This window comes from Myotis nattereri, assembly GCF_964212035.1.
Source record: "Myotis nattereri genome assembly, chromosome: 1".
In the NCBI taxonomy this organism is placed as follows: domain Eukaryota; kingdom Metazoa; phylum Chordata; class Mammalia; order Chiroptera; family Vespertilionidae; genus Myotis; species Myotis nattereri.
Window position 1 is genome coordinate 93757559 of NC_138075.1, and position 26410 is coordinate 93783968.

At 44.4% G+C, this 26410-nt stretch overlaps 2 protein-coding genes across 3 annotated transcripts in view; one reads left to right on the forward strand and one right to left on the reverse strand.

Annotated features, from left to right (window-relative positions):
• Positions 1-3030: 3030 nt before the first annotated feature.
• Positions 3031-11510, forward strand: UCMA (upper zone of growth plate and cartilage matrix associated). Of its 2 annotated transcripts, XM_081106658.1 has the most exons (5): positions 3031-3172; positions 3519-3584; positions 3687-3782; positions 8010-8108; positions 11039-11510. In XM_081106658.1, exons 1-5 carry the CDS (start codon positions 3115-3117, stop codon positions 11134-11136), a joined length of 417 nt encoding a protein of 138 aa, XP_080962784.1. In that variant the 5' UTR covers positions 3031-3114; the 3' UTR covers positions 11137-11510. The 2 variants fall into 2 exon arrangements, with proteins under 2 accessions (XP_080962784.1, XP_080962785.1); XM_081106659.1 differs by lacking the exons at positions 3519-3584; positions 3687-3782 and having other exon boundaries at positions 3097-3172.
• A 9376-nt stretch (positions 11511-20886) lies between these two features.
• MCM10 (minichromosome maintenance 10 replication initiation factor) overlaps positions 20887-26410 on the reverse strand; it is a 39251-nt gene continuing 33727 nt past the window's right edge. The window contains exons 18-20 of the mRNA XM_081094846.1: positions 24699-24844; positions 21423-21465; positions 20887-21332 (exon numbers count right to left, since the gene is read on the reverse strand). Of these exons, the coding sequence (XP_080950972.1) occupies positions 21249-21332; positions 21423-21465; positions 24699-24844 (273 nt within the window). The 3' untranslated portion in view covers positions 20887-21248. The remainder of the gene's footprint in view (positions 21333-21422; positions 21466-24698; positions 24845-26410) is intronic.

The following is a 26410-nucleotide window of genomic DNA, read 5'->3' on the forward strand; positions in this document are numbered from 1 at the left end:
TAGCCAACTCTCCAGGTGCCAGCTCAGGCCCAGGTTATCAATAATACCTCTGTCCCTGCAAAGGTGTGCAGGATCCTGCCCTCCAGGCACTCTCTGGCTAGGAAAGTGCCTGATACCAACATGGAACAAAGAGCAAGCATCTGCCGGTCTCTGTGAAGTACTGGATGCACTGCACTGACCACAGGCCAGGAGGAAGTCAGAGCAGAGAGACAGCTGGGTGTTGTGGCTACAGGATGGCTCAGAGAGAGAGATGAGCGGAATCTAGATAGATTGGTAAAATTTTTATTTTTTTATATAGTATCTTCAGCTTTTACTCTCTGGATTATAAAATGATTGCATGATCACTGTCCAAAACTTGAAAAATACTAAAACTCTCAAGAGAACTAAAGCAAGGCCCTGATTGGTTTGGCTCAGTGGATAGAGCATTGGCTTATGGACTGAAGGTCTCCAGATTCGATTCCGGTCAAGGGCATGTATCTTGGTTGCGAGCACATCCCCAGCAGGGGTGTGCAGGAGGCAGCTGATCAATGTTTCTCTCTCATTGATGTTTCTAACTCTTTATCCCTCTCCCTTTCTCTCTGTAAAAAATCTATAAAATATATTTAAAAAACTAAAGGAAGAAATATACTAATATTATAACTTGTCTCAATGTACATATATGTATTTTTAATACAAAATTGGATGGAAAACAATTGGATGAGTGTGAACGTGTGTGTATATATACAGGGCATCCTGAAAAATGTATACACACTTTGAGTAATTATTAATTCCAAAGGGTTAAATCTAAAAAGAAAGAAGCATTAGAATTAATAATTATTCAAAGTGTATATACATTTTTGGGACACCATATATATATATGCACATGCATATATACTTGTGTATAATCAGAATAAACATACTTCTGGCAGTGGTTCTCAACCTTAACTGTTCATCACAATCACCTCAAATGTTTGTAAAAAAATTATGGATGCCCAGACCCCAGGCTAATTGAATAAGAACCTTAGAAGTTGGGGTGATGGATATGTTAGCTAGCTTGATTGTGATGATTATTTCACAACTTGCCATAACGGTGCTTGTGTGCAGAATATCAGCTCCTTTATGGTGCTCTCATGGAGGACTCCACGCAGCTGTCGAATGTTCCATGCCTTTTTCAAAGCTTTTCTCAGCTAACACGTCATCCGTCCTAGTGGTGATGGTGGAGGACAAATGTTTCTTGGCTTCCTTGTAGAGATAACAGGAAAAGTGAGACACAGAGAAGGGCTTATAACTGTCTCTATAGACTCAAGAAAATCATTGGTCATGCTGGGAATAGAATATAAGGCTAGTGATGCAGATAAGCCCTGAATGGAGACAGCTCCTGACAGAAAATTTCACTAGGAGACTTCAAGTCAGTTTCCATCAGGACTGATAATATTTCCATGACACACAGGGAAAAAAGCTATAAAGAAGCTCATGACACTCTGGCTAGGTCTTAGAGAAATGAATGTCTTTCATAGGAAAGTAAGAAACCAGAAAGGCTTTAGATATGTTGTCCTGACTCCCAAAGTCGTCATTTTCCATACCGTGTCAACATAGTCAGCTCTAGAGGGACTTCAAATGAGTTAAAACTTCTTTTGCAAACTGCCACTATCTTGTTCAATAAACAAGCCTTCATATTTACATCTAAGGTATTCCCCCCCGTAGGTGTGGTCAGCCATGTGGACGGGGAGCCCTACGTATGCTCCCAGCCACCAGGGGCCTGGACAGGTGTCTGTGGCACTTTCCTCCATTGGAAACCAACCCATTTATTTATTTATTTATTTATTAAAAATATATTTTATTGATTTTTTACAGAGAGGAAGGGAGAGGGATAGAGAGTTAGAACATCCATCAGCTGCCTCCTGCACACCCCCCACTGGGGATGTGCCCGCAACCAAGATACATGCCCTTGACCGGAATTGAACCTGGGACCTTTCAGTCTGCAGGCCAATGCTCTATCCACTGAGCCAAACCAGTCAGGGCGGAAACCAACCCATTTATTTTGTTTACTCTGCCAGTCACTAGTATTTTCCTGCCATTAACATTCTTTTCCTGGCCAATGGTCTAAGTACACAAGGGATGTTACCATGCAAGCCTGATGAAAGGGGAGCTTCGGGTGGGTGTGTCGGCTGTGTCCTCGTCTAGCAGTGATCACCATTAGGGAAATTCTAAACAAGGCCAAAATCAACTCTTTAGCAGGTAACAAAGAATTGAGGATGGTTCATAATAGATGACAGTGTCAAGACATCTCCAAAGGGACTGTGCTCCTGTGACCCCATAGAGCTCTGATTCCACTGGCATCCCCAGTTCCGGAGCCCATCTTCCCCCCCTACATGGGCTTTGCCTTTGTCTCCTTCTACAGAGGTGTGTCCAGGGGGGCTCTGTCCACGCGGTGACTCTCCCTCTACAGAGGAAGGCTGACTGCCTCTCTTCCTTAATGTCTTGAAAGGGCTCTGGGACCGAGGGCTCTGGGACCAAGGGCTCTGGGACCAAGGGCTCCCTGCTTTGCTTGACAGTGAGCATCAGCTGGGGACAAAGTGTCAAGGTGAGGGGTACTCTGATGACTATCAGAATGGTCCACCTGTCCATGCAAGTGTCACCCTGATGGGGGTCTTCCCGCCTTCCTGGTCCCTCTTTGCTTGACTTCTGAGTGGAAGTCCCCCTCGAGCCCCCCTTGGTCCCTCCCACAGGCTGCAGTCCCCACTTCCCCTGCAGCAGTTGCCAGGAGCTCTTTAAACTTGCCCTTGGTCTCTGGAATCCTGACTCTGAGGCTGGGCATTCCAACAGCAACTCCTTGGGTGCGGATCTGGGAAAGGCCACTTCAAAACTGTCTCAGCCCAGGCCCCAGGGACAGGCTCTGCTTCTGTGAGGTTTGCAAGGTGCCAAAACCATCTCCGGTGCTCAGGCTGGAGCAGCCAATGGAAGCCACGACCCAGACCCCTCCCACTCCCTCCTCAGTGGCATCCCAGCCTCCTGAGTCTCTCCTCCCTCTCTCCCGGCCTGTCTGACACAGAAGTGAGGACCCAGAGGCCTTGGGCTGCAGAACCCTTTCCACCTGCCCTGTGGTTCCCAGACGGAGCCTCATCCTCTCCAAAGATGGCCTGGAGACAGCTGCTCCTTGTCGCCTGTTTCTCCGCCGCTGTGCTCCTGTGCAGTGAGTAAGGGGAGGCTCCGGGATGGACTGGTGTTAGGTGAGGCTGTCAGGTGGCTGGCCCAGAGAGAAAGGGGCGGGGTGCTTATCTGTAAGATGGCTGTGCCGTGTGTGTGTGTGTGTGTGTGTGTGTGTGTGTGTGTGTGTATGTGTGTGTAACACAGCACAGCACACACAGCACAGCACAGAGAACACCGTTTGCTTGGTGGTTTCTTGGGGCTGGTGTGTGTGTGACCCAGGACCCCCACTGGGGCCCGGCAACCACACTGTCCTGGGAAGGACTGGCCTTGCCTGGTTGGGGTGAGGGTCCCTTCGGTGCGCTGCCCTCACTCTCTGCTCGTGCCCACAGTGCTACAGGAGGGGACCGGCGCATCAGTGGGCGCCGGGCAGGGGGCCGGACAAGAGGCCCAGGACGGTGAGTGCAGGGGCCACCCAGGGGTGCAGGGCGGGTGGGCCAGCCCCTGCGGTGGCCCTGGTGAGCCCGTGCGGGTTGTGACTGGCCTCCTTCGGGTTCCAGGTGTGAAACAGAAGATTTTCATACAGGAATCGGATGCCTCAAATTTCCTTAAGAAGCGTGGCAAACGGTCCCCCAAATCCCGAGATGAGGTCAACGGTAAGGATGCTGACGACCTGCCTTCTGCTGGCCCCTTTGGTTCCTTCTCGCTCCCAGTCAGCTCGCCCACGGGCATCAAAGGGCCTGCAGCTCTTAGTTAGAAAGCCCATGTCTCCTGGATTGCAGGTCACATCTCTTTTGACTGACTGCTGTCAGGGTACGAAACAAAAAGATGATGAGACACATCCCGAATGCAGAAAGTTAGAAACATACAAGGGAAAAAACTTACGTTCTAGCTGGGACAGACACAATATCTCCGTGTGTGCTTGTTGGGGTGCTGCAAAGTGAGCCCTTATGCACAAGAGCAATAGCATGGCGAGCAGGGAGAGGGCACATGGCGCTCCGAGCCAGGATTGTGGGTTTGGTGAGAGCTTTACTGCTAAGTGGCCTTGGCCACTTCCTCTCCCGGGGCCCAAGTTTCCTTATTCACAAGCCCCTGAAAGTGTGGTGTTCAGCCAGCAGTGTTTTTTGTGTGTTTTTTAAAGTTTTTTTTCCAGTGCATTTGGGAGGCTTTGAGCTCAGAAGCATGTCTCCTTTCAGCCTGAAGTAGCCCCTGGTGGCCCCTGCCGAGAGGGACCCTCATTTCCATGACCCATCAACCCTCAAAGGCATTTGCGTTTTCTGCCCTTGAACTAGATTCTTCCAAGGGCTGTGGGTGCTGACTGTCTCCCAGTCTGGGGCTGGATTCATTGATTGTGTGTGTGTCTGAATAAACTCTTTGTGTCGCTCAGCAAGTTAACTTGCTCTGTAAAAATAACAGGAGTGTTTTCAAATGATGGAGAAGAAGAGAGTGGAAAATGCTGGGAGATAAAATTCCTTTTTAAGAAAAAAAAAACACACAAAAAAACACCCCAAACACCTGGATAAATATTAACCAAACTGGGAAAATTTCCAGGCCTCATACAATTTGAGACTTAAAAGCTTGCAAATGTCAGGAATCACTGAAAAGACTGGTGGAGATCGGGCAGTTCTTGAGAAATCAGAGAAGCAACCTTCTGGCAGACTTCCAGTGGGGAGCAGGTGTGAATTTTAGGGCAAATAGTTTCCATCCTTGGAAGCTGGGCAGAACAATGAGGCACACGACAGAAGCCAGAGGCTCCTCACCTCAAACAGAAGCTCAGTGTGTTGGTCGTGGGGAGCCCAGGGCAGCCGGGAGAATACCTAGAGTGCACCTGAGTTCATGTCAATTTCAGCGGGTGGACAGGAGATCTGTGCCCAACTATGTCTCGGGTTGGGGAAAAATTAAGTGATAAACTTGAATTTGGAACCAGGGGACAGGCATCTTACACCTTTCAGCTTCTGGGTAACGATGCAGGTCACTTTAGGGTGAAAGGAGGGACGAATCCGATAAAATGCATGTTTTTGAGAAGGGGTGTAAACAATGCACAGTGTAAGACAAAGGTCCAATGTGGCACCTCCAAAAAAGCCATTTGGGAAGCCTGTTGCTTTTCTGGAGTACACGGGGATGGCAAATGCTTCCTTAGGAATTGGCGTGGCTCATTAAGCACCTGCTTAGAGTCTAAACCCCTGCCTTCCACCCCACCCCCATCTCACTCCTACCCCCACTCCCACCCCCAGCAGCTTTCTGATACCTGTAGCACCTCGGAGCTTGTGGTGGGTTGTCAGATTCTGCCATGCACAGTGTGTTCTGTCCAGTAGTGGAGTGTGGGTGCCTGGAGCTCAGGCCCCATTCCCAGCCCTGCCCTGACCAGCTGTGTGGCCTTGATTAAATCACTTCACCTCTCTGAGTGAATCGCCTCCTAAAAATGTGTGGATGTAAGGCAAGAGGTGAGGCATGGGGATGGACTGGAGTACCAATTCCTTCTACCAAGTAAAGATTCCTGCAACTATGTAGGTAAAGGCACAAGTGTGGGGAAAACGTGGGATTTACCGAAGGAATCTGCACTGAGACCAATTCAAATAACTTGATTTTTCATCTAAGTTAAATAATATAAACCTACTATAAATAACTAGTCTTTAATTAATTTACTTATTCTTGTAAGTTCCTTACTTTCAAAAAGGGTTTGAGATGGTTTCTCCAGCACCCTTATACTGTGGGGTGGGGCAGGCAGCGATGGCTTTTCTGCTTCCATCATAACCCCCACCTCCTCTTGCACATCCAAGCTGGTGGGGGCAACAGCACCTCAGCCTCCCCCTTTGATGTGAGGGATGAGCGTCTGCACCAGACACAGCCTCCTGCTGCCATGGATGTTCCAGATGAAGCCCAGACAAAAGAAATGTCTTTTTTAAAAAAAAAATATTTTTATTGATTTCAGAGAGGAAGGAAGAGGGAGAGAGAGAGATAGAAACATTAATGATGAGAGAGAATTATTGATTGGCTGCCTCCTGCACACCCCCCACTGGGGATTGAGCCTGCAACCCAGGCATGTACCCTTGACCGGATTTGAACCTGGGACCCTTCAGTCCACAGGCTGACACTCTATCCACTGAGCTAAACCGGCTAGGGCCAAAAGAAATGTCTAGAAACCAAGAGCACTTTAAATCATTTCCACATTTAATTTCTATAGCTCTCGCACCAAAGAGGTCAATGTGCAGATTTGAAGGCAGAAATGGATGAACTTGGAATCTAATTTATTTTAGATCTAAAACATAGAGGTTTTGTTTTTCGACTAAATTAGAGCAGGAGAGAACAGCTGCACCTGCTAATGAGGTGGAATGTGGTCATTCAGGTGGGATTCCCTTTGAGCTCAAGGTAGTGTTGGTGAGCTTCATGGTTCAACCTCCAAGGAATGATCACCATCTTCATGTTCTCAGTGACAATTTTCAGTGTTTACTGGGTATAGTTCTTCCAACCATAGAAGTGTACCTCCAATTTTGTCATGTGGAACTCGGATTCCTCATAAAAAGGTTTACAACCAACTTTACTGGAATGGATTGCCTTACAAAATAAGGGATGCCTGCAGTTAGTGTTTCCATCAGGAAATTTGACTGATCATCCATATCCTGTACTAGTTATCTATTGCTGTATAACAAACAATCCCCAACCTAGCAGCTTGAACAAATTACCTCAATTTTTAGCAGCTTCAAACATTTGTTGTTTCACATTTGCTAGGGTCAGAAATCTAGGCCTAATGAGCTGGTAGCCTCCAGCTCAGGTTTCTCAGGCTGCAGTTATCTCAAAGCCTGACTGTGAGAAGTTTCCTTTTCAAGCTCATTTACCTGGCTGTTGGAAAGCCTGAGGTCCTTGCTATTGGTCAGGGACACCAGTGTCTCGCCATGAGTGGGCCTCTTCATAGACGGCTTACAGCATGGCAGCTGGCTTCTCTGAGTGGAGCAAAACCAAGAAAGAGGCCAACCAGCCCAAGACGGAAGCCACAGTCTTGTTTGTAACCTATGTGGGAAGTCACATCCCACCACTTTTATCATATTCTCTTCATTAGCAGCAAATCACTAGACCAGCCCACACAAGGGGAGGGAATTAGCACAGCTAGGAGCATGAGTATTGGGATCATCTTAGATTTCTATCAGCAGCCATAATGCCTCGTAGCAGAGGGACAGAATCACTCTTACTTCCCTCTTTAACCCCAGTGCGTAGCATACATTCTGATCATGATAGGTGCTCTAAGATGTTGAATGGATTTGAAGGTATTAATTAATGTGAAATGAACTTTAAGTTGGATGACTCCCTCTTATAATTCATTTCTTTTTTAAAAAATATGTTTTTATTGATTTCAGAGAGAAGAAGGGAGAGAGAGGGCGGGGGATAGAAACATCAATGATGAGAAAGAATCATTGATTGGCTGCCTCCTGCACATCTCCTACCGGGGATTGAGCCCACAACCCAGGAATGTGCCCTGATCAGGAATCCAACTGTTACCTTCTGGTTCATAGGTCGACACTCAACCATTGAGCCACACCGACTGGGCTATAATTCATTTCTGATCATTGAACTTCTAGTTTCTAAGTGGATACACCACTAATTTTATGATTGAAGTGAAATTGCTTCATCTTTTGGGGTCTCAGTCTTCTCATTTGCACAAAGAGGCAGCTGGATGGGAAGACATCCTAGGACCTAGGACCTAGGTCCTTCAAGTTTGAAAGTCTATGTCAGGAGTACACCATTTCAGTGAAGCCCCCATCCTTAGCCCTCACAAACAAGCCTTCCAAACCAGACTACGTTTCTTAGGCAAAATAACGGGTGTTCCCCTAAATGCATGCAGATGCTCCTGTTCTTGGGGGCAACTCTCACCTCTTACCCTTCCACAGCGGAGAACAGGCAGAAGCTGCGGGCTGATGAGCTACGAAGAGAATATCACGAGGAACAACGGAACGAGTTTGAGAACTTCGTGGAGGAGCAAAATGATGGTAAGAGCTCTTCAGCCAGCGTCTCCAGGGAAGTGGGGCTTTGCTGGAAAACCACGAGTTGTCTCTACTTCTCCCTACATTTTAGAGGAGAAAGGGAAGCTCAACTTTCATGTTTATGGGAGTCTTGAAAAGAAGGGAGAAAGTCATAAATGGACACAGAACCTGAGAAGGGTCACCATGGGCTCAGGGACTGTGGGGCTGACAGCATTTTCTCCTGCTTGGGGATCGCTGTGGTGGCCCGTGTTGTCTGTATTGGTGAACTTAGTACTGGTAGAGTTGGATTGGGAGGATTTCAAACTCAGTTTTAAGTGTCTTGGACTCACATCAATGTAATGGCTTTAAGAACTACCCAGCCTGGGAAACCAAGGCCTCCCTTTACTTAGTCACTATGATCAGCATTTGATCTGACGGGTGGAGGTAAACCAGGAAAACTCAGCAAGCACTGGTCACCAGTGCCCTGCCTCTACCCTTCCCCACCTCCAACACCAACATCCACAGGTGACATGAAGGCTCCAACACACGCATAACATTGGGCGTTGGCATGCTTGTAGTATGTGGTTTGCTTGTGCCCTTACCTCGCTGCTCTAGTGTCATCCCGGCTAAGCTGTCACCTTTGCCTCTGCATCTCACTAGGCAATCAGCACCTCTCATGTCTGCCCTCAACCCTAGGGCAGACAGGGCTCCTGCCTCCCCAAGGAAACGCCGATTTCATCACGGCCTCAGTGAGGCAGCTGGGAGTGGGTGTGGGTGAGGGTAAAGGGAGGCTCTATCTTTGAACCACACAGCCTTCCACCAGGTTGCATTTGACCTTGGATCTACTGAGTACTCTCGAGTAAAAATCCTTTGGTACATTTAATAGTGAGAGACCATCATGCCCGTGCGTGTGTGCATGTGTGTGCGTGTTCCTTTCTTTGGTCTTTCGAGACTGCAATGATCCTGAGCAAGCTCCGGGCGGCATGTGAGCTTAGACATAGGCCCGATTCAGGCCACCTTTGTCAGAGGAGGCCAGCAGTTTCTGTTCTGAAGTTGTTATCTCCTGGCTTGTTTGCACTGGTGCATTTGAGAGGTACCACCCTCCTAGGGCACCTCGTAATGAAGAGGATAGGATCACCAGATACCCGAGGGCTGCAGGCCAAGCCCCTTGTGCTGGGGCGGCACCTGGCTGAGCCCGCAGCAGGTGTCAGGCTTGAATCCTGGCTAACCAGACCTTTCTGGGAACAACTCAGGCGTCATAACTCAGAGGCAAACACTTCTGTTTACCTTAGTGGACAGCTTGGGGAGAGGCATTTTAAAAATGAGAATGTGGCCTCAAAAATTCCTTCAGCGTTTTGTCCCCCCCCCCCCGCCCCCCTCATAGCATTAATAACAGCATTTTATTTTGTGGCTTTTTAAATGTTCCAAGTCCAAATCCCTGGCACTGGGTAGAAAAACTCACTGTTTTCCCTTTCATGATGAAATCAGGATGAGAGGTCAGGTGCCTTGGGGATGACGAGTCCTCCACCAAAGCCAGAGGAGACTAAGGTCAGGGACCTCAGGCCTTGCCACAGAGATGCAGACACTGCAGGGCAGGGTGCAGGCCTTCCCGGCGGCGGTGCAGCCGCGGTCGTTGCTGAGCACTTGCTTCCTCAGGCAGTGGGCTGAACCGCCCAGTCCTCACCACCAGCCTGAGGTCCTGCAATCTCCACTTTACAGTTTCAAACCTCATCCTGAGACAGGATACATGACTATCCAGGGACATTGCTGGTGAGGGGTCTGAACGAAGCCGGCAAACCCCTGTTGTTGTAAGTGAACGATAATCAAATGTGTAAGGTCTGGAGATATTCGCTTCAAGGGCTGCCGTGAGGATGGAGTGAGGAGGGCAAAGCAGAGGGGCCCGGAGAGGGTCTCCCCAGAGCGGCATGAAGGAGGCAAACAGGTGGAGCCGGCCTGGCCGGCCTGAGGGTACAAGTTCACTTTTCTCCCCTTCCCCTGCCTCTGCCTGGAGCACTGAGTCATGTGCAATGGCCAGGCTGCTGGAAACCTGCACCCAGGCCTGCTCCCAGCTCTTCCCTGAGGCCCCCACACCCACAGATCTCCCAGGACTCTGGTTCCAGTTAGCTATCTTCATCTGACAAAATCACCGGTTCTCAGAATAGAGGAGAGCAGTTGGATGTTCCTCCTCTCCCTGAGGTTCTTGCTTCATTAAAGCAAGTGCTGAGGCATTCCCTTGGGGAGCCAGGAGGACTCCGATTTCCAAAGGAGGAACTGTAGGCAGTGGTCTGGAGGGGGCGTTTCTGGAAAAGAGCAGCCTTCTTGAGGACCTGAAAATCCACCCCAAAGGCCTCTCTATCAACCTACTCAGGCCTCTGGTCCTGGTTTGGGGAAAGTTTAGCGCCTCACTCAGCTCTGCCTTGGCTCCTGGTTGCAACTCTACTCAAAACTGCCAGCGTCACAGGCAGCAGTAACAGGTCTGCCTCCGAAGCTCTAGGACAGTGGTTCTCAACCTTCTGGCCCTTTAAATACAGTTCCTCATGTTGTGACCCAACCATAAAATTATTTTCGTTGCTACTTCATAACTGCAATGTTGCTACTGTTATGAATCGTAATGTAAATATCTGATATGCAGGATGGTCTTAGGCGACCCCTGTGAAAGGGTCGTTCGACCGCCAAAGGGGTCGCGACCCACAGGTTGAGAACCGCTGCTCTAGAACAAACAGTGCTGAGCTCCCACTTCTAAGGCATCGTGGCAGCACATGTGGGCTTCCACCTTCAAAGCCAAAGCCAGGCAGGCCCTGCCAGCTCTAACCTTTGATGTCTGTCACCAGTGCACACAGGTGTTGGTTCATGGCACTACGGGTGGGAGGTTTGGGTTGACAGCTCCAAGAGAGCTTGGTGGCTGCCTTCAGGTCAGAGTCCTCTCTCTCCTAACATGATTTCATCTCTCCTCCCAGAACAAGAAGAGAGAAACCGGGAGGCTATTGAGCAGTGGCGCCAGTGGCATTATGATGGCCTGTACCCATCATATCTCTATAACCGCCACCACATCTGACCTCATCCTGATGAATCTAGAAGATGGAGCTTGAAATGCACATACTCACCCAGGTGTTCCACCCCAGGTGTCAAGCAACTCTCTCCCACACAAAAAGGCCCCTTCAAAGGGTCTCAGTTTGGGGCCTGCTGTGGTAAACACAGAAGGCCTTTCATTCCCACGGATTAAAATGCCCTGGCTTTCGCTTCTTTGCAAATGAATTCTGAGGTGAGTGAATGCCTGTGGGGCTGCCTAGCACCAAACCTACAGTTGCCCCTTGCTTAGCCATTGTTCCCAAAGTAGGAGTCCCATTCCATACAACAATGAAAAGAATCACAGTAAAGAGAGTACACGTTTGCTTACAGCTTACAAATAAAAATGCTGAGTCAACAATGAATTATCTTCTCTCTCTCTCTTTTTTTTTTAAATCCTCATGCTTAGAGATAGGAAGGGAGAGAGAAACAATGGCGTGAGAGAGAAATATCAATTGGTTGTCTTCTGTACACGCCCAACCAAGGATTGAACCTGAGACCCAAGCACATGCCCTGACCGGGAATTGAACTGGCAACCCTTCGGTGGATGACGCTCAACCAACTGAGCCCTCTGGCCAGGCATGAATTATCTTCTCAAATCCCAAACTGAGGGGTGTTAACCTACCACCCCTGAGTGACAGTTACTCACACTGACTTGGGTGTTTGAAAGCTTGAACTCAGGAGTTCTATTCACTATTTCCTCAGCATGTCTCAGCAGTCACATGAAGAAAAATGCAAAAACAATTGTTTTTGTAAAACCACTGTCTGAGCCCAGGCTTCTCTGAAAAGAGTGCTAAGGTCCAACTGTGTTTTTTTTTTTAATTGCACAAATCAGAAGCCAGGGTTACAGCAAGGCCAGTTGTAACCCAAAGTAGAAAACAGATAGAATTGAGTTTTGGTATCATCTGCTTTTTCTTCATAGTGCCTTTCTTAGTTTGTTAGGGCTGCCATATCGAAGTACCAAAAGCTGGGTGGCTTAAAACGATACACATTTATTCTCTCACAGTTCTGGAGGCTAGAAATCTGAAATCCAGGTGTTGACAGAGCCATACTCCCTCCCAAGGCTCTAGAAAAGGGTCCTTCCTAGCCTCCTCCAGCTCCTGGCAACCCAGGCTTCCCTGGCTCATGGCAGCATCCCTCCATTGTCACGTGGCTTTCTTTTCTCCCCATGTTTTCACATCACCTTCTCTCTTTCTGTGTTTCTCCTCTTCTTATCAGTCATATTGAACTGAGTCCATCCTACTAACCTCATCTTAATCTGATTACATCTGCAAGGACCCTATTTCCAAACGAGGTCACATTCACAGGTTCCAAAGGTTAGGACTCCAGCAAATATTTTGGGGAGGGGGTCACAATTCAGTGCTAGCAGCGGCCCCTTCCTTCTCTCCCAACCACTCTGCCTTCCTGCCCTAGACTCAGCATCTCTCCCACTTCTATCCTTGCTCTCCACTCCCTTCAGGAATTCCACACTAAGATAAATTCCACACTAAGAACGCAGAATAACGTACATAGGCAGAGTCCCAGCCCTAGGGAGAATAAAGAAGACCCTGGGTGGAAAATAGGATCCACTCTTGACCTCTCCCTGTCCCCACTCCTGGGCCCTCTTCCTCCATGCTGCAGTGGTTCTCAACCTTCTGGCCCTTTAAATACAGTTCCTCATGTTGTGACCCAACCATAAAATTATTTTCGTTGCTACTTCATAACTGCAATGTTGCTACTGTTATGAATCGTAATGTAAATATCTGATATGCAGGATGGTCTTAGGCGACCCCTGTGAAAGGGTCGCCAAAGGGGTCGCGACCCACAGGTTGAGAACCGCTGCTCCATGGCCTGCTAGTCCAGCCTGCTTTTGAGGTCGAGCTTCCCGCGCACTATAGGGCAACTTTCCTTTGAGGTGGGGCTATTTATTAGATCAGGATACTTTGCAACAAGTGCATGTATTTTAAAGTAATTTTTAAAGATTGTTAAAATTTTTAAAAACATTCTGGTAATAAAGCGATTATGCATTTTCCAAATCACGTTTATATATGGTCAACACTGTAGGTTGGTAACCCCAACTTAGGAGGGGGTGTCTGTTTTCACACACTCATTGGGCAATAGAGGCAAGGCAAAGCATTGCTCTCTCCCCCAGCCAGGAAACAGGAGCCACAGTCTGGTCTGTTGTAGGTAACGCTGACACATCCACATGCCCTCTGGCAAGGCCAGTGAGCAGGCGGATGATGGCTAAAGCATTCTCAGTCCAGTCGCCACAGCCAGTGTCTCAAAAGGCCTGCCCTGTCCACAGGAAGAAACACGGGGGAGGGGGGCACACGGATGTCAAAACCCAAGAATGGTCTGGGTGTGGGGCCAATTTAAAAGAACAAAACAGCCTGTCCTTGCCTCTTTAATGTCCACACTTGGAGTGCTGGCTCTAGATAAACAACTAGATGGCACAAACGGGCCCCCTTATTTCTCGCAGAAATAAGAATTCTATTACCTCATTCTACCCCTGTCTTTAACAAGGACCCTATTATACTTCAGGGTTTTCAAATTCCACCCAGAATTCCTTCATTAAAGCCAATCACAGTCATTTCCTGGGCAGGGGGAAGCATGCCAAAGGTAACAGGACCTGGAATCCGGGCAGCCACATTCAATAGGAAGTTAGTAATGGAGAGATCTGTATTTTTAGAGACTGGCCTTGTCAAAAGTGTGGTCTTTGGGACATTCTACCCCCTAGTTCTTTAGTGGTTTCAGGTTAAGTGGCTGAAAACAAAGTCTGCAAAGGATGGACTGGAGAAAACTCATTTTTTATTCACTGCCTTTTTTTTTTTTTTTTTTTGAGTATGTGTACTCCAGGGAAGATACTGCAATTGATTGCATCATGTGCCTTTAGATTTTTTGGGGATGTGGCAATTTTCATGACCCTGAATGATTTTTAAAATTTAAAAAATTTGTTACTTTTTATCAGTTTCATTTGGTTGGGTTATTTCATTTCTAATTCATTTTCAACCAACTAATGTTCTAATTCTTTGGTAAGGTTTTCATAATTTGAAAGTTCTTAAGGCAGGGGTCCTCAAACTTTTTAAACAGGGGGCCAGTTCACTGTCCCTCAAACCGTTGGAGGGCTGGACTATAGTTTAAAAAAAAACTATGAACAAATTCCTATGCACACTGCACATATCTTATTTTGAAGTAAAAAAACAAAACGGGAACAAATACAATATTTGTATTTGCATGTGGCCCGCGGGCCGTAGGTTGAGGACCCGTTTTAAGGGATTTGTTCCAAAGCAAATTGGTTAAATATGGAGGATCTTGTTCACAGAGTAATTCTGCTACACTCTGTGATCTTATCATGTTCTGTGGCTGCTTCCTGCACGCCCCATACTGGGGATCGAGCTTGCAACCCGGGGAACATGCCCTTGACTGGAATCAAACCTGGGACCCTTCAGTCCGCAGGCCAAGGGATGCTCTATCAACTGAGCAAAACTAGCTAGGACTGTTCTAACACTTTTTAAAGGTTTGCCCACTTTTCACATTATTTTGATATTTTAAATTAAAAATATTTGGATGTATACAAAGTTTAAAAAATGTAAAGGATGAAAAGGAAGTGTCCTTCCCCTGTCTCCCAAAGGAAACAGTCATTCCCGAGTCTTGAGTATTCTTCAGTGATCTGTGCACATCTAGGTATCTAGCTATACTTTTTCCATTTTTATTTTTTAAACTTCAAAATTCATTTTTGACCAATAATGCCTACTTTACTATTAAACAAATTTTCTACCATTAAAAAATCTGTATAATTTATATTTAAGCAGTTTTCAAAAAGCTTTCTCAGATAAAAAGCCTCCGACAGGAATGGTAATGTTTGAGGGGAAGTGCCTGACAAAAACACTTATGTGTAAAACAAAGGTGAAAAATATTTAGACAAGTTCTCACTAATTTTCACACTCTAATAATGCAAATTAAACTACAATTTCATGTTACCATGCACCTATCAGGATGGTTAAAATTAAAATGCCTATCAAATACTGGTGAGGATGTGGAGAAATGGAACTCTCATACATTACCAGTGGGTATGTAAAATGGGACAATTACTTTGGAATATAGTTTACCAGTTTCTTACAAATCTAAACATACACTTAGAAGCTAACTCAGAAATCCCACTCCTATTTTCATGAGAAATGAAAACACATAGCCACAGAAAGACCTAACATTGGTAGCAGCTTTACTCATACCTGCCGCATAGTGGAAACAATCCAACCCAAACACATTCATTGGGGGCATATCCACAGTGAAATACTCAACAATAAAGAACGAATTGCTGATACATTCAAGAACTTCAAAAATACTATGCTAGTCTGGCTAGTGTGGTTCAGTGGTTGAGCATTTATGAACCAGGTCATGGCTTGATTCCCGGTCAGGGCACATGCCCTTCCCGGTCAGGGCACATGCCCAGATTGCAGGCTCGACAACAGTAGGAGGCATGCAGGAGGCAGTTGATCAATGATTCTTTTTCATCATTGTTGTTTCTATCCCTCTCTGTGAAATCAATTTAAAAAATACTATACTAAGTGAAAAAAGCCAGATATGATTTCAATTTATATGAAACTCCAGAAAAGACAGATCTAAATTATAATGACAACAGACCAGTGATGGCCAGGGACATGGAGTGTGGACTGGGAAGTGGCATGAGGCAACCTTCTGGGGTGATGGAAATATCTTCTATCTTGCTTATGGCAATGGTTATATGGTGTACCTATTTGTCAAAATTTAGTGAACTGTACACTTAAGATGCATGCCTTTTACTGTTTGAAATTCAGACCTTAATTAATTTTAAAAAGTAGCAACAGAGAACCAAGATGGCGGCATAAGGTATAAATCTGTGCGTGTTGCCTCCCACAACAACACTGAAATTACAACTATAAGACAAAACAGCTATCATCCAGAACCACAGGAAAGCTGGCCGAGTGGAAATTCTACAAGTAGAAGGAAAGAAAGAAGTGCACTGAGACCGGGTAGGAGGTGCAGAGGCACCAAGAACAGAGGTATGAAGGTGCGCGCGAGGCGGCTGCATCTTGGTGTGCGTTTTTTTTCAATCGGAAAGGGCTACAAGCTCTCCAATGCACTGAGCTCATTTAAGGCGAGATTCTGAGGTCCCAGACTCCTACAGGGAGAAACTGGACTATCTTGCAGCAGTGTGGAAAGTGAGGGGGGCTTTCTCGCAGAGCTGCTTGCAGGGATCATTGTTGCTGTGGGGGCGGGGAACTGCAGAGACGCGGAGTCGCAGAGACACTAGGAGTTGCAGACACGCTGAGGACAGTCGCTCCGCCCTGGTGATTCTCTGAGACCCCGCCCCACTCAATTTACATCCCCTTCCAAGCTGTGCTCAGAGGTGCAAAGGAATCACCTCAGCTTTTGCAGCCTAATCTAACTGCAGCTGGGTTAGAGAGCTCCAAAACTTCCAAATTCCAAACAAAAGGAGAAATCTGCTGATATCGCTGTAGCTCCTGCTGGGTGGACTCACACAGCGGTTGACTTGGAGAGCCAGGAGCCAGGGTACCCCTGGTCAGATACCAGATTTCAACTCTTCACATCCATAAGGGACACACTCAAGAGGCAGACTCAGTGAGCACCAAAGCCCCACTGAAGCAAGTCCTGCCCCATAAGGGTGTCTCCAGCACAGCAGTTCTTCTTATAGACACAGTGGGTCCTCGAAGTCAGCCAAAAATGCAAAGACAAAGAAACATGTCAAAATTGAAAGAAATGAAGGAAAGCAAACTAATGGAGGACATAAATTCAGAACCACAATTATAAGATTACTCAAGAATCATCTACGAACCTCCGAGGAACTTAGTGAGACCTTCAAGGATCTTAATGAGATTGCCAAAAAAAATGGAAAAGGACCAGTCAGAAATTAAACATACACTGACTGAAATAAAGAATAATATACAGAGATCCAACAGCAGACGAGAGGATCCCAAGAATCAAGTCAAAGATTTGAAATATGAAGAAGCAAAAAACACCCAACCAGAAAAGCAAAACGAAAAAAAGATCCAAAAATATGAAGACAGTATAAGAAGCCTCTGGGACAACTTCAAAAGTACCAACATCCGAATTATCGGGGTTCCAGAAGAAGAGAGAGAGCAAGATACTGAAAGCCTATTAGAAGAAATCATGACAGAAAACTTCCCCTACCTGATGAAAGAAATAAACTTACAAGTCCAGGAAGCGCAGAACCCCAAACAAGAGGAATCCAAAGAGGATCACACCAAGACACACCATAATTAAAATGCCAAGAGCTAAAGACAAAGAGAGAATCTTAAAAGCAGCAAGAGAAAACAGTCAGTTACCTACAAGGGAATACCCATACGACTGTCAGCTGATTTCTCAACAGAAACCATTCAGGCCAGAAGGGAGTGGCAAGAAATATTCAAAGCGATGAATAGCAAGAACCTACAACCAAGATTACTCTACCCAGCAAAGCTATCATTTAGAATTGAAGGTCAGATAAAGAGCTTCACAGACAAGAAAAAGCTAAAGGAGTTCATCACCACCAAACCAGGATTATATGAAATGCTGAAGGATATTCTTTAAGAGGAAGAAGAAAAAGGTAAAGATAAAATCTATGAACAATAAAGTGACAACAAATAAATACCTATCAACAAGTGAACCTAAAAATTAAGTCAGAATAAACTGGTGAATATAATAGAAGCAGGGGCATAGAAAGGGAGTGAACTAACAATTCTTGGGGGGAAGGGAGTGTGGGGGGTGCGGGAAGAGATTGGACAAAAATCTTACACCTATGGATAAGGACAGTGGCGGGGGGTAAGGGCATGGGGTGGGGTGGGAACCAGGTGGAGGGGAGTTATGGGGGGAAAAAAGAGGAACATCTGTAATAATCTGAATAAAGATTAATTTTTTTAAAAAAGTAGCAACACAGAAGTCTTTGCTTGTGCAATATTACTATAGACTTGGTTCCAATCTTAAGTTTCAACCCATAATTTTCAAATCACTTAACCAATTTCCTAATCTGCAAAATGGGGACACTCCTAATTATCTGTGGTCTTACCTAATTGGTAACTTTAATTTGTAACTCCAGAATCGGTACTTATGGTACTTTTGTGGTCACTGATGGACACGTACATGTGCAGAGCAACAAAAATTTTGACTTGCCTAACACACAATCCCAGCTGAGGTCAAACAAAGCATCATTCTTGTTCAGCTACCTTAAACAAATATCCTTTTTGTGACATTCCTCACATTTTTGAGCTTTTGCTGTTTCAAATGGCCCCCAAGCAGTGCTGAAAAGTGCTATCTAGTGTACTACAGCTTTTTCAAACTGCTGTCAACTTGAATGAGCTGATTTCTTCCTCTTTTGTGTATTATTTCCTTTAGGTGTATTATCTTCTTTCCTCAATATTGGCAAATACAGAATTTCATTTTTTGAGCCACCCATCCTTCTTGAGAGCTGTGTTGTTTCCAAATCTCCACATGAGATCAGAGATGTCTGAATTACTTATAGATGGCTGCTGTGACAGACTCTCATTTTAAAAAATTAATGTTATCGGAAATTTAATGTTATAAACATCAAGCTTTACTTGTATCATCATCTACTTCTACACAAAAGTCCAATTTAGGAACTGCAAACTTTGCTGTACGCATCAGCCAATGTGTAATGATTTTAGAAGTTGAAAACATGAAAATTTTTAAAAGTCGAGACTTTTGTTTTCAGTTCTCTTTGGGGCAGATTCCACACCTATCATTACTATTCTGTATCGTTTCCTAAATTACTTGTTTTCCTTTTGTGATTCAGAAGAGAAAATGTGTTTCCTTTATTTTGACAAAACTCAAAAGAAAGATGATTTTCTTTAAAAAGTCACTTATCTCCTCCAAACAGAAAAAGGCAAAAAAGAAAAAAGAAAAAAGAAAAGAAAAATAATCTATTGTGAAGATCACTTTCTCCACAATTCTCCATGTAGGACACAGCCAGTTTTGTTCTGTGTACTGGACCTGTTTTGATGGCCCATGATTATACAATAAGCCCTACACTGGCAATGACAAGGTAAGAAAAATTAAATACACACTTTGGTTTTATATGAAAGCATTTATTACATGTTGATAAAGAGGGCAGGATTAAAAGACTGATCTCACTGATTAATCCTATTTTCAATCCAAACAAGTCGCCCTGGTAGCCCATGTACCCCTTCAAGTTCCTGAATATTTTAAGCGGGCGCATGCACACACACAACCACCTCAAATGAAAACTCCCCAAGATCTACTGTAACTTAGTCATTCAATTAGAGGAAGAGAGAGAGAGAGAAACATCAATGATGAGAATCATTGATAGGCTGCCTCCTGCACGCCCCCTACTGGGGATTGAGCCCTCAACCTGGGCATGTGCCCTTCACCAGAATTGAACTCGGGACCCTTCAGCCTGCAGGCTGATGCTCTATCCACTGAGCCAAACTGGCTAGGGCATCATTATTATATTTTTCAATCATATTTATATTTTAAAATTTAAAATCAAACTTTAAAAAAGGAAGCTGTCATATTCAGCTCACCATTAATCTTTTAAGAATATGACACTACTCACATACAAGATTCAAGTGAATATGGACTTGGATGCCCTTGTTTCAAACAAGAACATGTTCTCACATAGGAAGGGAATTTCTCAACAAGCAACCTGGAGTTCAAGTTCTACGCAGCTGCTCAGTTGTAACCATTTCAAGTACAGAGCTCTGTTCTAAGTTCATGGGACAAATCATCTCCAAGCAAGCCATTAAAAATACCAGTTTCAAGTGGTTTTAGTTCTAATTAAGAATTAAGCACTTTATTGTTAGTTAAAACTGAAAACCCAGTACCTCCTGGAAATAAAGTACTCCTAAAAATATAGTTATTAGAGTATGACCTTAGGGGGAAGCACAAAGGCAGAAATAGCACCTTTTACCCACAGAGTTTGATGAATTTTATTTGACTCTTATATACCTAAATCAACCATCTTCCACAATCACCTCCCGTAATTGTAATGTTCCTACCATAACACCATCTTGGGGAAGCCTAATCTACTTCGAGAGAGAGCTCAAATCCCAATACAATAATCCTACCAATTTACCTGATCTTTAAGTGATATTAGCATTCATTTGGGTCAAATGGTATTTGGAAAGCCAGGATGCACAGGCAGAGGACTCTCCTAACTGGGATTTTCTGATGATAATTTGCCAGAGCTTGAACTATAATTCTTGATGAATATAATAAAGTACATGTGCAAATCCCAAACTCCATTTATGGGATGCTTCTGTTTTTCAGTCATGCTTCATAGCTTCTCAAATGTTGCATTCATTTTGGTTAAAGGTTTCAGCTTCTTTAAATGGTATTTTTAAATGAGATTTTTAGGTATTTGCATTCAAAGCTCCACAATATGGTATGGGCAGAGAGCCATACAAACAGGACTTGAAATGCCAGTGGTTCGGTGACTTAATAAATTAAAAACAAACCAACAAAAAAACCAAAACAGAGGTAATGTAACAGAAAGAAGGAACCTGGCTTATAATATCAGTATATCAAAACTATATCGCTAAATCAAGGGCAAGGATCATAATTATCTAGATGAAAAAAAGTTATATATTTATAGAATATGAGTGCTAAAAGGCACATTTCAAGACCAGTCAGTCCAACTTTCCTCCTTTTACAGGTAAGGAAACTGAAGCCCAGAATTTAAGCGACTTGTCTGGGGTAAGCTAAGTTAATTCTTTTGCCTCTGTGTCCATATAAAAACCAGAACTTTATTGCGATAAAGAAGTGATACTGCACACTCTATAACCCAAGAGATAAAGAAACACAGAATCTCAATTTACCTTACAGTTTTGGGGCAAAAATTTGTATGAATGTGGCCATCGGTACTAAGAACACAGAAGATAAAGATAACTTGATTTTCCACTTATAGGTTAATGTTAAATTTGGTGTTTAATCAACACAATGAAGGGGAGTATGTAGGCAAAGCTTGTAGGCTTAACCAACACTTGTTTTGACTGTGTCAATCAGGAACCTGGGCCACACAGAACCAATCCTTGCTTTCCCAGAACCACAGAAGCAATGTAGGTTGTGGGTATCTGTCAGAAGTCAGGGCTATTTAAGGCTATTCAGGAATTTGGCATGTTCTTCTCCTCTTGGTAACAGAGTTTCTCCTCCTATTTTTGGACCTGTCTTTTCCTAGAAAAATAAAAGTAGTTTCATAAGAAATGGGTCAACATTATTTGCACGGGTCACTAAAATCAGTCATCTTACAAATGCCATACCTACCTTTAGCATTCTGTCCCGCTCCCATTTGAAGAGACCACAGTTACTGAAATAGAAGAGGAGATTTACTCAGCAGTCAGATATGGACCCACACACATACAGATCAAGCAGAAGCTGATCAAGGTGACACTCATATTACAGGCTATGATCAAATGCTACTGAAAATACACACTCCAATCATTTCAGAAATGGTCTTCAACTCTGTAATAAGCGAGATACATCAGAAATGGAATTTCTAATGACAGAATGGCAGACTTGTGCACATGGTAGGTAATGAATGCAACCGTGGTTCCTACTGACAGTCACTAAGATGACACTGGGATTTAGGAAGCTAGCCTAAGGCTTACCCGACTCCTGTCTCTTTTTCTGTAACTAAAAGGTTGGGATAAAAAAGAATTAATCTTGACCAGCCAGCATGACTCAGTGATTGAGCATCGACCTATGAACCAGGAGGTCATGGTTTGATTCCTGGTCAGGGCATATGCCTGAGTTGCAGGCTCGATCCCGTGTAGGGTGTGCAGGAGGCAGCCCATCAATGATTCTCTCATCATTGATGTTTCTATCTCTCTCTCCCTCTCCCTTCCTCTCTGAAATCAATACTTGCCCTAACCGGTTTGGCTCAGTGGATAGAGGGTCGGCCTGCGGACTGAAGGGTCCCAGGTTCGATTCCAGTCAAAGGCATGTACCTTGGTTGCGGGCACATCCCCAGTAGGGGTTGTGCAGAGGCAGCTGATCGATGTTTCTCTCTCATCGATGTTTCTAACTCTCTATCCCTCTCCTTTCCTCTCTGTAAAAAAATCAATAAAATATATTTTAAAAAATAATTAATAATAATGATAATAATACTAATAAAACGATTGATCTTTTTCTGGTCTGAATAATCTTTCCTCCTTTTTCATAACCCAAACAGGGTCACTCTCTTATTGCTCAAGTGGCCTAAAGATGCTTGTTCTCCTTTTTTAACTTGGCGGATGAGTCCCAACCCTGAGAAGGGATGTGGCTACTATGAGGAAAGTTTCTTTTCTGTAGAATTTACTCTGGGGAAGAAAGAGAGAAACAGAAAAGAAATACAGAGAAAACATAGAAATGTCTTACACTCAGGTCTGGGGCATAGGGGACTGCCTTATCTGCCTCATTCTTCTTCTCTATCTAGTTTTGTAGTGGAAGCCGTGGCATTTGCCTTTTCTTTTCTTTTTGTAATACAAGTGCCTGACTTAAGCTTTGATTGCTATTTCAAAGAGGCATCCACTTCAAAGATGGCTAACTCAACAAACACATTGCCAGCCCAGCTGCCGGCCTTCCCACATTGAGATTCCTTTGGTTTAGAGATCTCTTAATTTAAAAAATGACCATTTGGACTACTTGTTTTCTTTTCCTGTGCTTTAAAATCCTCCTCTTACATTTTAAACTCATCAATAGTGAGCCTTGGAAACCCCAGGCCCCACCCTTAACCCCAATAAAAGCAGGACCCCAGACCAGTGTGCTCTGTCTCCAGGCTTTCCACAGGGACCTTGCTGTGTGGCCCCAGGTGTGCTGTGTAATATGTAGGTCTGATAAGTAATAAACCTGTATCTTTTCAGAGTTCTCTAATAGTTATTGCTGAAGGGCAGCTTGCAATCATAGTAAGAACTACTAGGGCTGGTCCAGCCACAACATTGGTTATTGATAGGCTGAGACCAATACAAAACAAACTTAGATGATACTAGTATTACTAAAAAAAAAAAAAAAAAAAAAAAAGAAAAAAGAAAGAAAAAAAAATGACAGTTCTAGTCAGGGGTCAGCAAAAAAATTCAAACCATGGGCCAAATCCAGCCTGTACTTGTTTTTGTAAATAAAGTTTGATTTGAACAGAGCCATAAGAGCAAAGCTGAGTAGTTGTGAAACAGACCATGTGGCCTCTTTGGAAAGCGTAATATATTTACTATCTGGCCTTTTACAGAAAGTGCCTGCCCACTTCTGCTCTAGATCTAGAATTGACAAGAGAAAAAGACCGGAGAAAGCAGCTACTCTTACAAAAATAACAGTGTCACCTGGAAGCCAAAAAGGCATCTTGTGCTTCCATTTGTGAGCTGTCCTTAACTGCTTATCCTTAATGAACAGAATTTCTCTGTACTCAAATGTTTTACAAAAGCTGTTGTCACAATATTTTGGAGAAGTCGAGTAATATATACCTAGCTACTTAAAACAATGATCTAGAATGAACAATTCACAAATCAGCTCCTGACAAGATGAAGTTCAGTTCAAGTCCCCTTCCTCCCAAATCAGACCTGGGATAACTTGAAGTAGTAAAGCATGGGTTTCAGGAAATAAGAACAAAAACCAAACAAGAAACAAAAAGGTAGTGTGAATATTCTGGTGAGATATTCTTGGGAAGACTAAAGGTGATCCTAAAATTGCCTCAAATTCCAAAGGATTAATATCATACAAAGATTATGTCTTTTAAGAACCATGTAATAAAGTTAGAAATTAATAATAATGAAAATCAATCCTACATATTTAGAAATTAAACATTACTAACCCTTGAGTCCAAAAGGCAATCATCAGGGACATTAGGAAATATATTTAACTACACTTTAGACTGCTAGAGCAGGACTACTTAGAGGGAAATGACTGGCAACATAGGTCTGTTTACACCAGCATCACCACAAACACGGGAAGACATGGTGGCCATGGCGTTATGACAGATACCATGTCATGACTAACATGTGATTATGCAGCACATGTGATGGTAGATACATAGGGTGAGCACCAAATGGACCAGTGATATTGTACTACTAGCTGCGTGTGATCAGCCACCTTGAACTCCAGAGGGTGTATTTATGGTGTGTTCTATGTGAATAACACCCAACACAATAATAGCTGTCTCTATATCTGAAGTCCCCCCAAAATAAAAAGAAAACTCCTTAAGAGTAGAGGGAAATAATCCCATCTCCTAGCCCTCAGCAAATACACATATTCCCCAACCCACCTTATCCATACTTCATTGATTGATTCAACAAATGTTTCTGAGGACCTACTAGAGCAGCGGTTGCCAACCTTTCGGACCTGACGGACCACTGGTTGGCAACCGCTGTACGAGAGGTCAGGCAATGTGTATTGGGGATAAAGCAGTGAAGGGGGCAGGATCCCTTCTCTGCAGGAGCTGTAAGAAGGCACGGAAATAAGGCTTGACTCTCACAAAGGATTGTCCAGTGTTACAATGGGACAGCATCACGTAAGAATTGAAAAAAGGGTTCGAGAAGTCCAGATGGGCCAAGACACTCCAGGCAGTCCTCATACCTGCAATGCTTTTTGGGAAGCCTGTCAAGGGAGATGCATCTGTTTCCACAGGGACACTTGAAAAACCTTTTTATGCCGTCGTGCCAATGGTAGTCATGCTGCTCGCTGATGCAGGTCTCCAAAGGCTTGAAGTGGGTATAGGCACACTGCATAAAACCAACACACGCGGTCAAGAGCTTTGAAGGAGAAACTTGTGAGCTACGATAGCAATCTGTCCTCCTGTCATGATCCAGGCGCTTGTTAGTGGAGTGACCACCTTATCTTTCAGTTGCCATGAGCCCTGTGATTTCCTGGGTCCCTCATACCGATACCACCTTTTCTCATGTTTGCCTCAATTTCTAGTCAGGTACTAAGCACACAATAATCTTGTGACATCAAGACAATAGGAAGGTCAGGGGAAGAAAAATACTGGAAGCCTCTCAATAGACAGGGCTGGGCTGTCCTGGGCTCACTGCAGTCCCTGGTTATGGGACACTGGGGCACGGAGCCCACTGAGGAAGTGGATCAGCAGCTTGGTCATTTTCTCTTACAAGGCCTCTGAAAGGATATAAGCTTACTACTCTAATTTTTTTAAGTAGCAAACCCAAGACAGATATTAAATAATTCACTTAATTTTGATTCTCAACAGGACTGAAGAGAATAAGAAATGGTGGCTGAAGCTCAAAAAAGATGCTGGGATAGTACAATGTTAATTTCTGCTAATTACACTGAGTCTAGATAAATAATTCCAGACTTTTGACAACCTCAACAAGTGCAGAGCAGCCCTGGCTCAGATGGTTGGAGTGGGGTCTCGTGAAGGTTGCAGGACTGATTACCAGTCAGGGCACATATCCACATACCTAGGTTGCAGGTTCGATCCCTGATTGGGCTGTGTATGGGAGGCAACCCATTGATGTTTCTCTAAGATAAAAAAGAAAAAAAAAAAGTGCAGAGCAGAGTGATATGCCAGCTGTCGTAGGCAGAATAATGCTCACCCCACACAAAGATGTACACACCTACCAGGTGACTTTAAGATAGGGAGGTTATCCTGGATTATGTAGGTGGGCCCAAAGGAATCACAAGATGTTCTCAAAAGTGGAAGTGAGACAAAGGAAAGGAGGTTTGAGTGATGCCATGCGAGGGTCCAACCTGCCATAGCTGGCTTTGAAGAGGAAGGAAGAGGTCACAAACTAAGGAATATGGGTGGGATCTTAAAGCCAGGAAAGGCAAGGAAATGGTTTCTCCCCTAGAGTCTCCAGAAAGGAATACAGCCCTGGACTTTAGCCCTGTTAAACCTACACAGACGTCTGACCTACAGAACTGTAAGGTAATAAATTTTTGTGTTTGTTTTTTAAATATATTTTTATTGATTTCAGAGAGGAAGGGAGAGGGAGAGAGAAACATCCATGATGAGAGAGAATCATTGATGGGCTGCCTCCTGCATACCCCACACTGGGGATCAAGCCCGAAACCCAGGCATGTGCCCTGACCAGGAATCGAACCATGACCTCCTGGTTCATAAGTTGATGCTCAAACACTGAGCCACGCTGGCTGGGCAATAAATTTGTTTTAAGCTACCACATCAGTGGGCATTTGTTAAGAGCAGAAACAGGAAACTAATAAATCAGCTATGTCCTTAGGTTTGCCATTTTGTCAGAGTAAAAGCTGTCATCTGAGGTAAAACCTTTACTTATTTTCCAAGGTCTGAACTTTCTTAAGGAAGCCCTTTTAGT

Excerpts from the sequence above, each read along its gene's own strand:
- UCMA (XM_081106658.1), top strand. The coding sequence starts at position 3,115 with ATGGCCTGGAGACAGCTGCTCCTTGTCGCCTGTTTCTCCGCCGCTGTG. Across the intron at positions 3,173-3,518 it reads CGCCGCTGTGCTCCTGTGCA|TGCTACAGGAGGGGACCGGC; the intron begins GTGAGTAAGGGG and ends TCGTGCCCACAG. Across the intron at positions 3,585-3,686 it reads CGGACAAGAGGCCCAGGACG|GTGTGAAACAGAAGATTTTC; the intron begins GTGAGTGCAGGG and ends TTCGGGTTCCAG.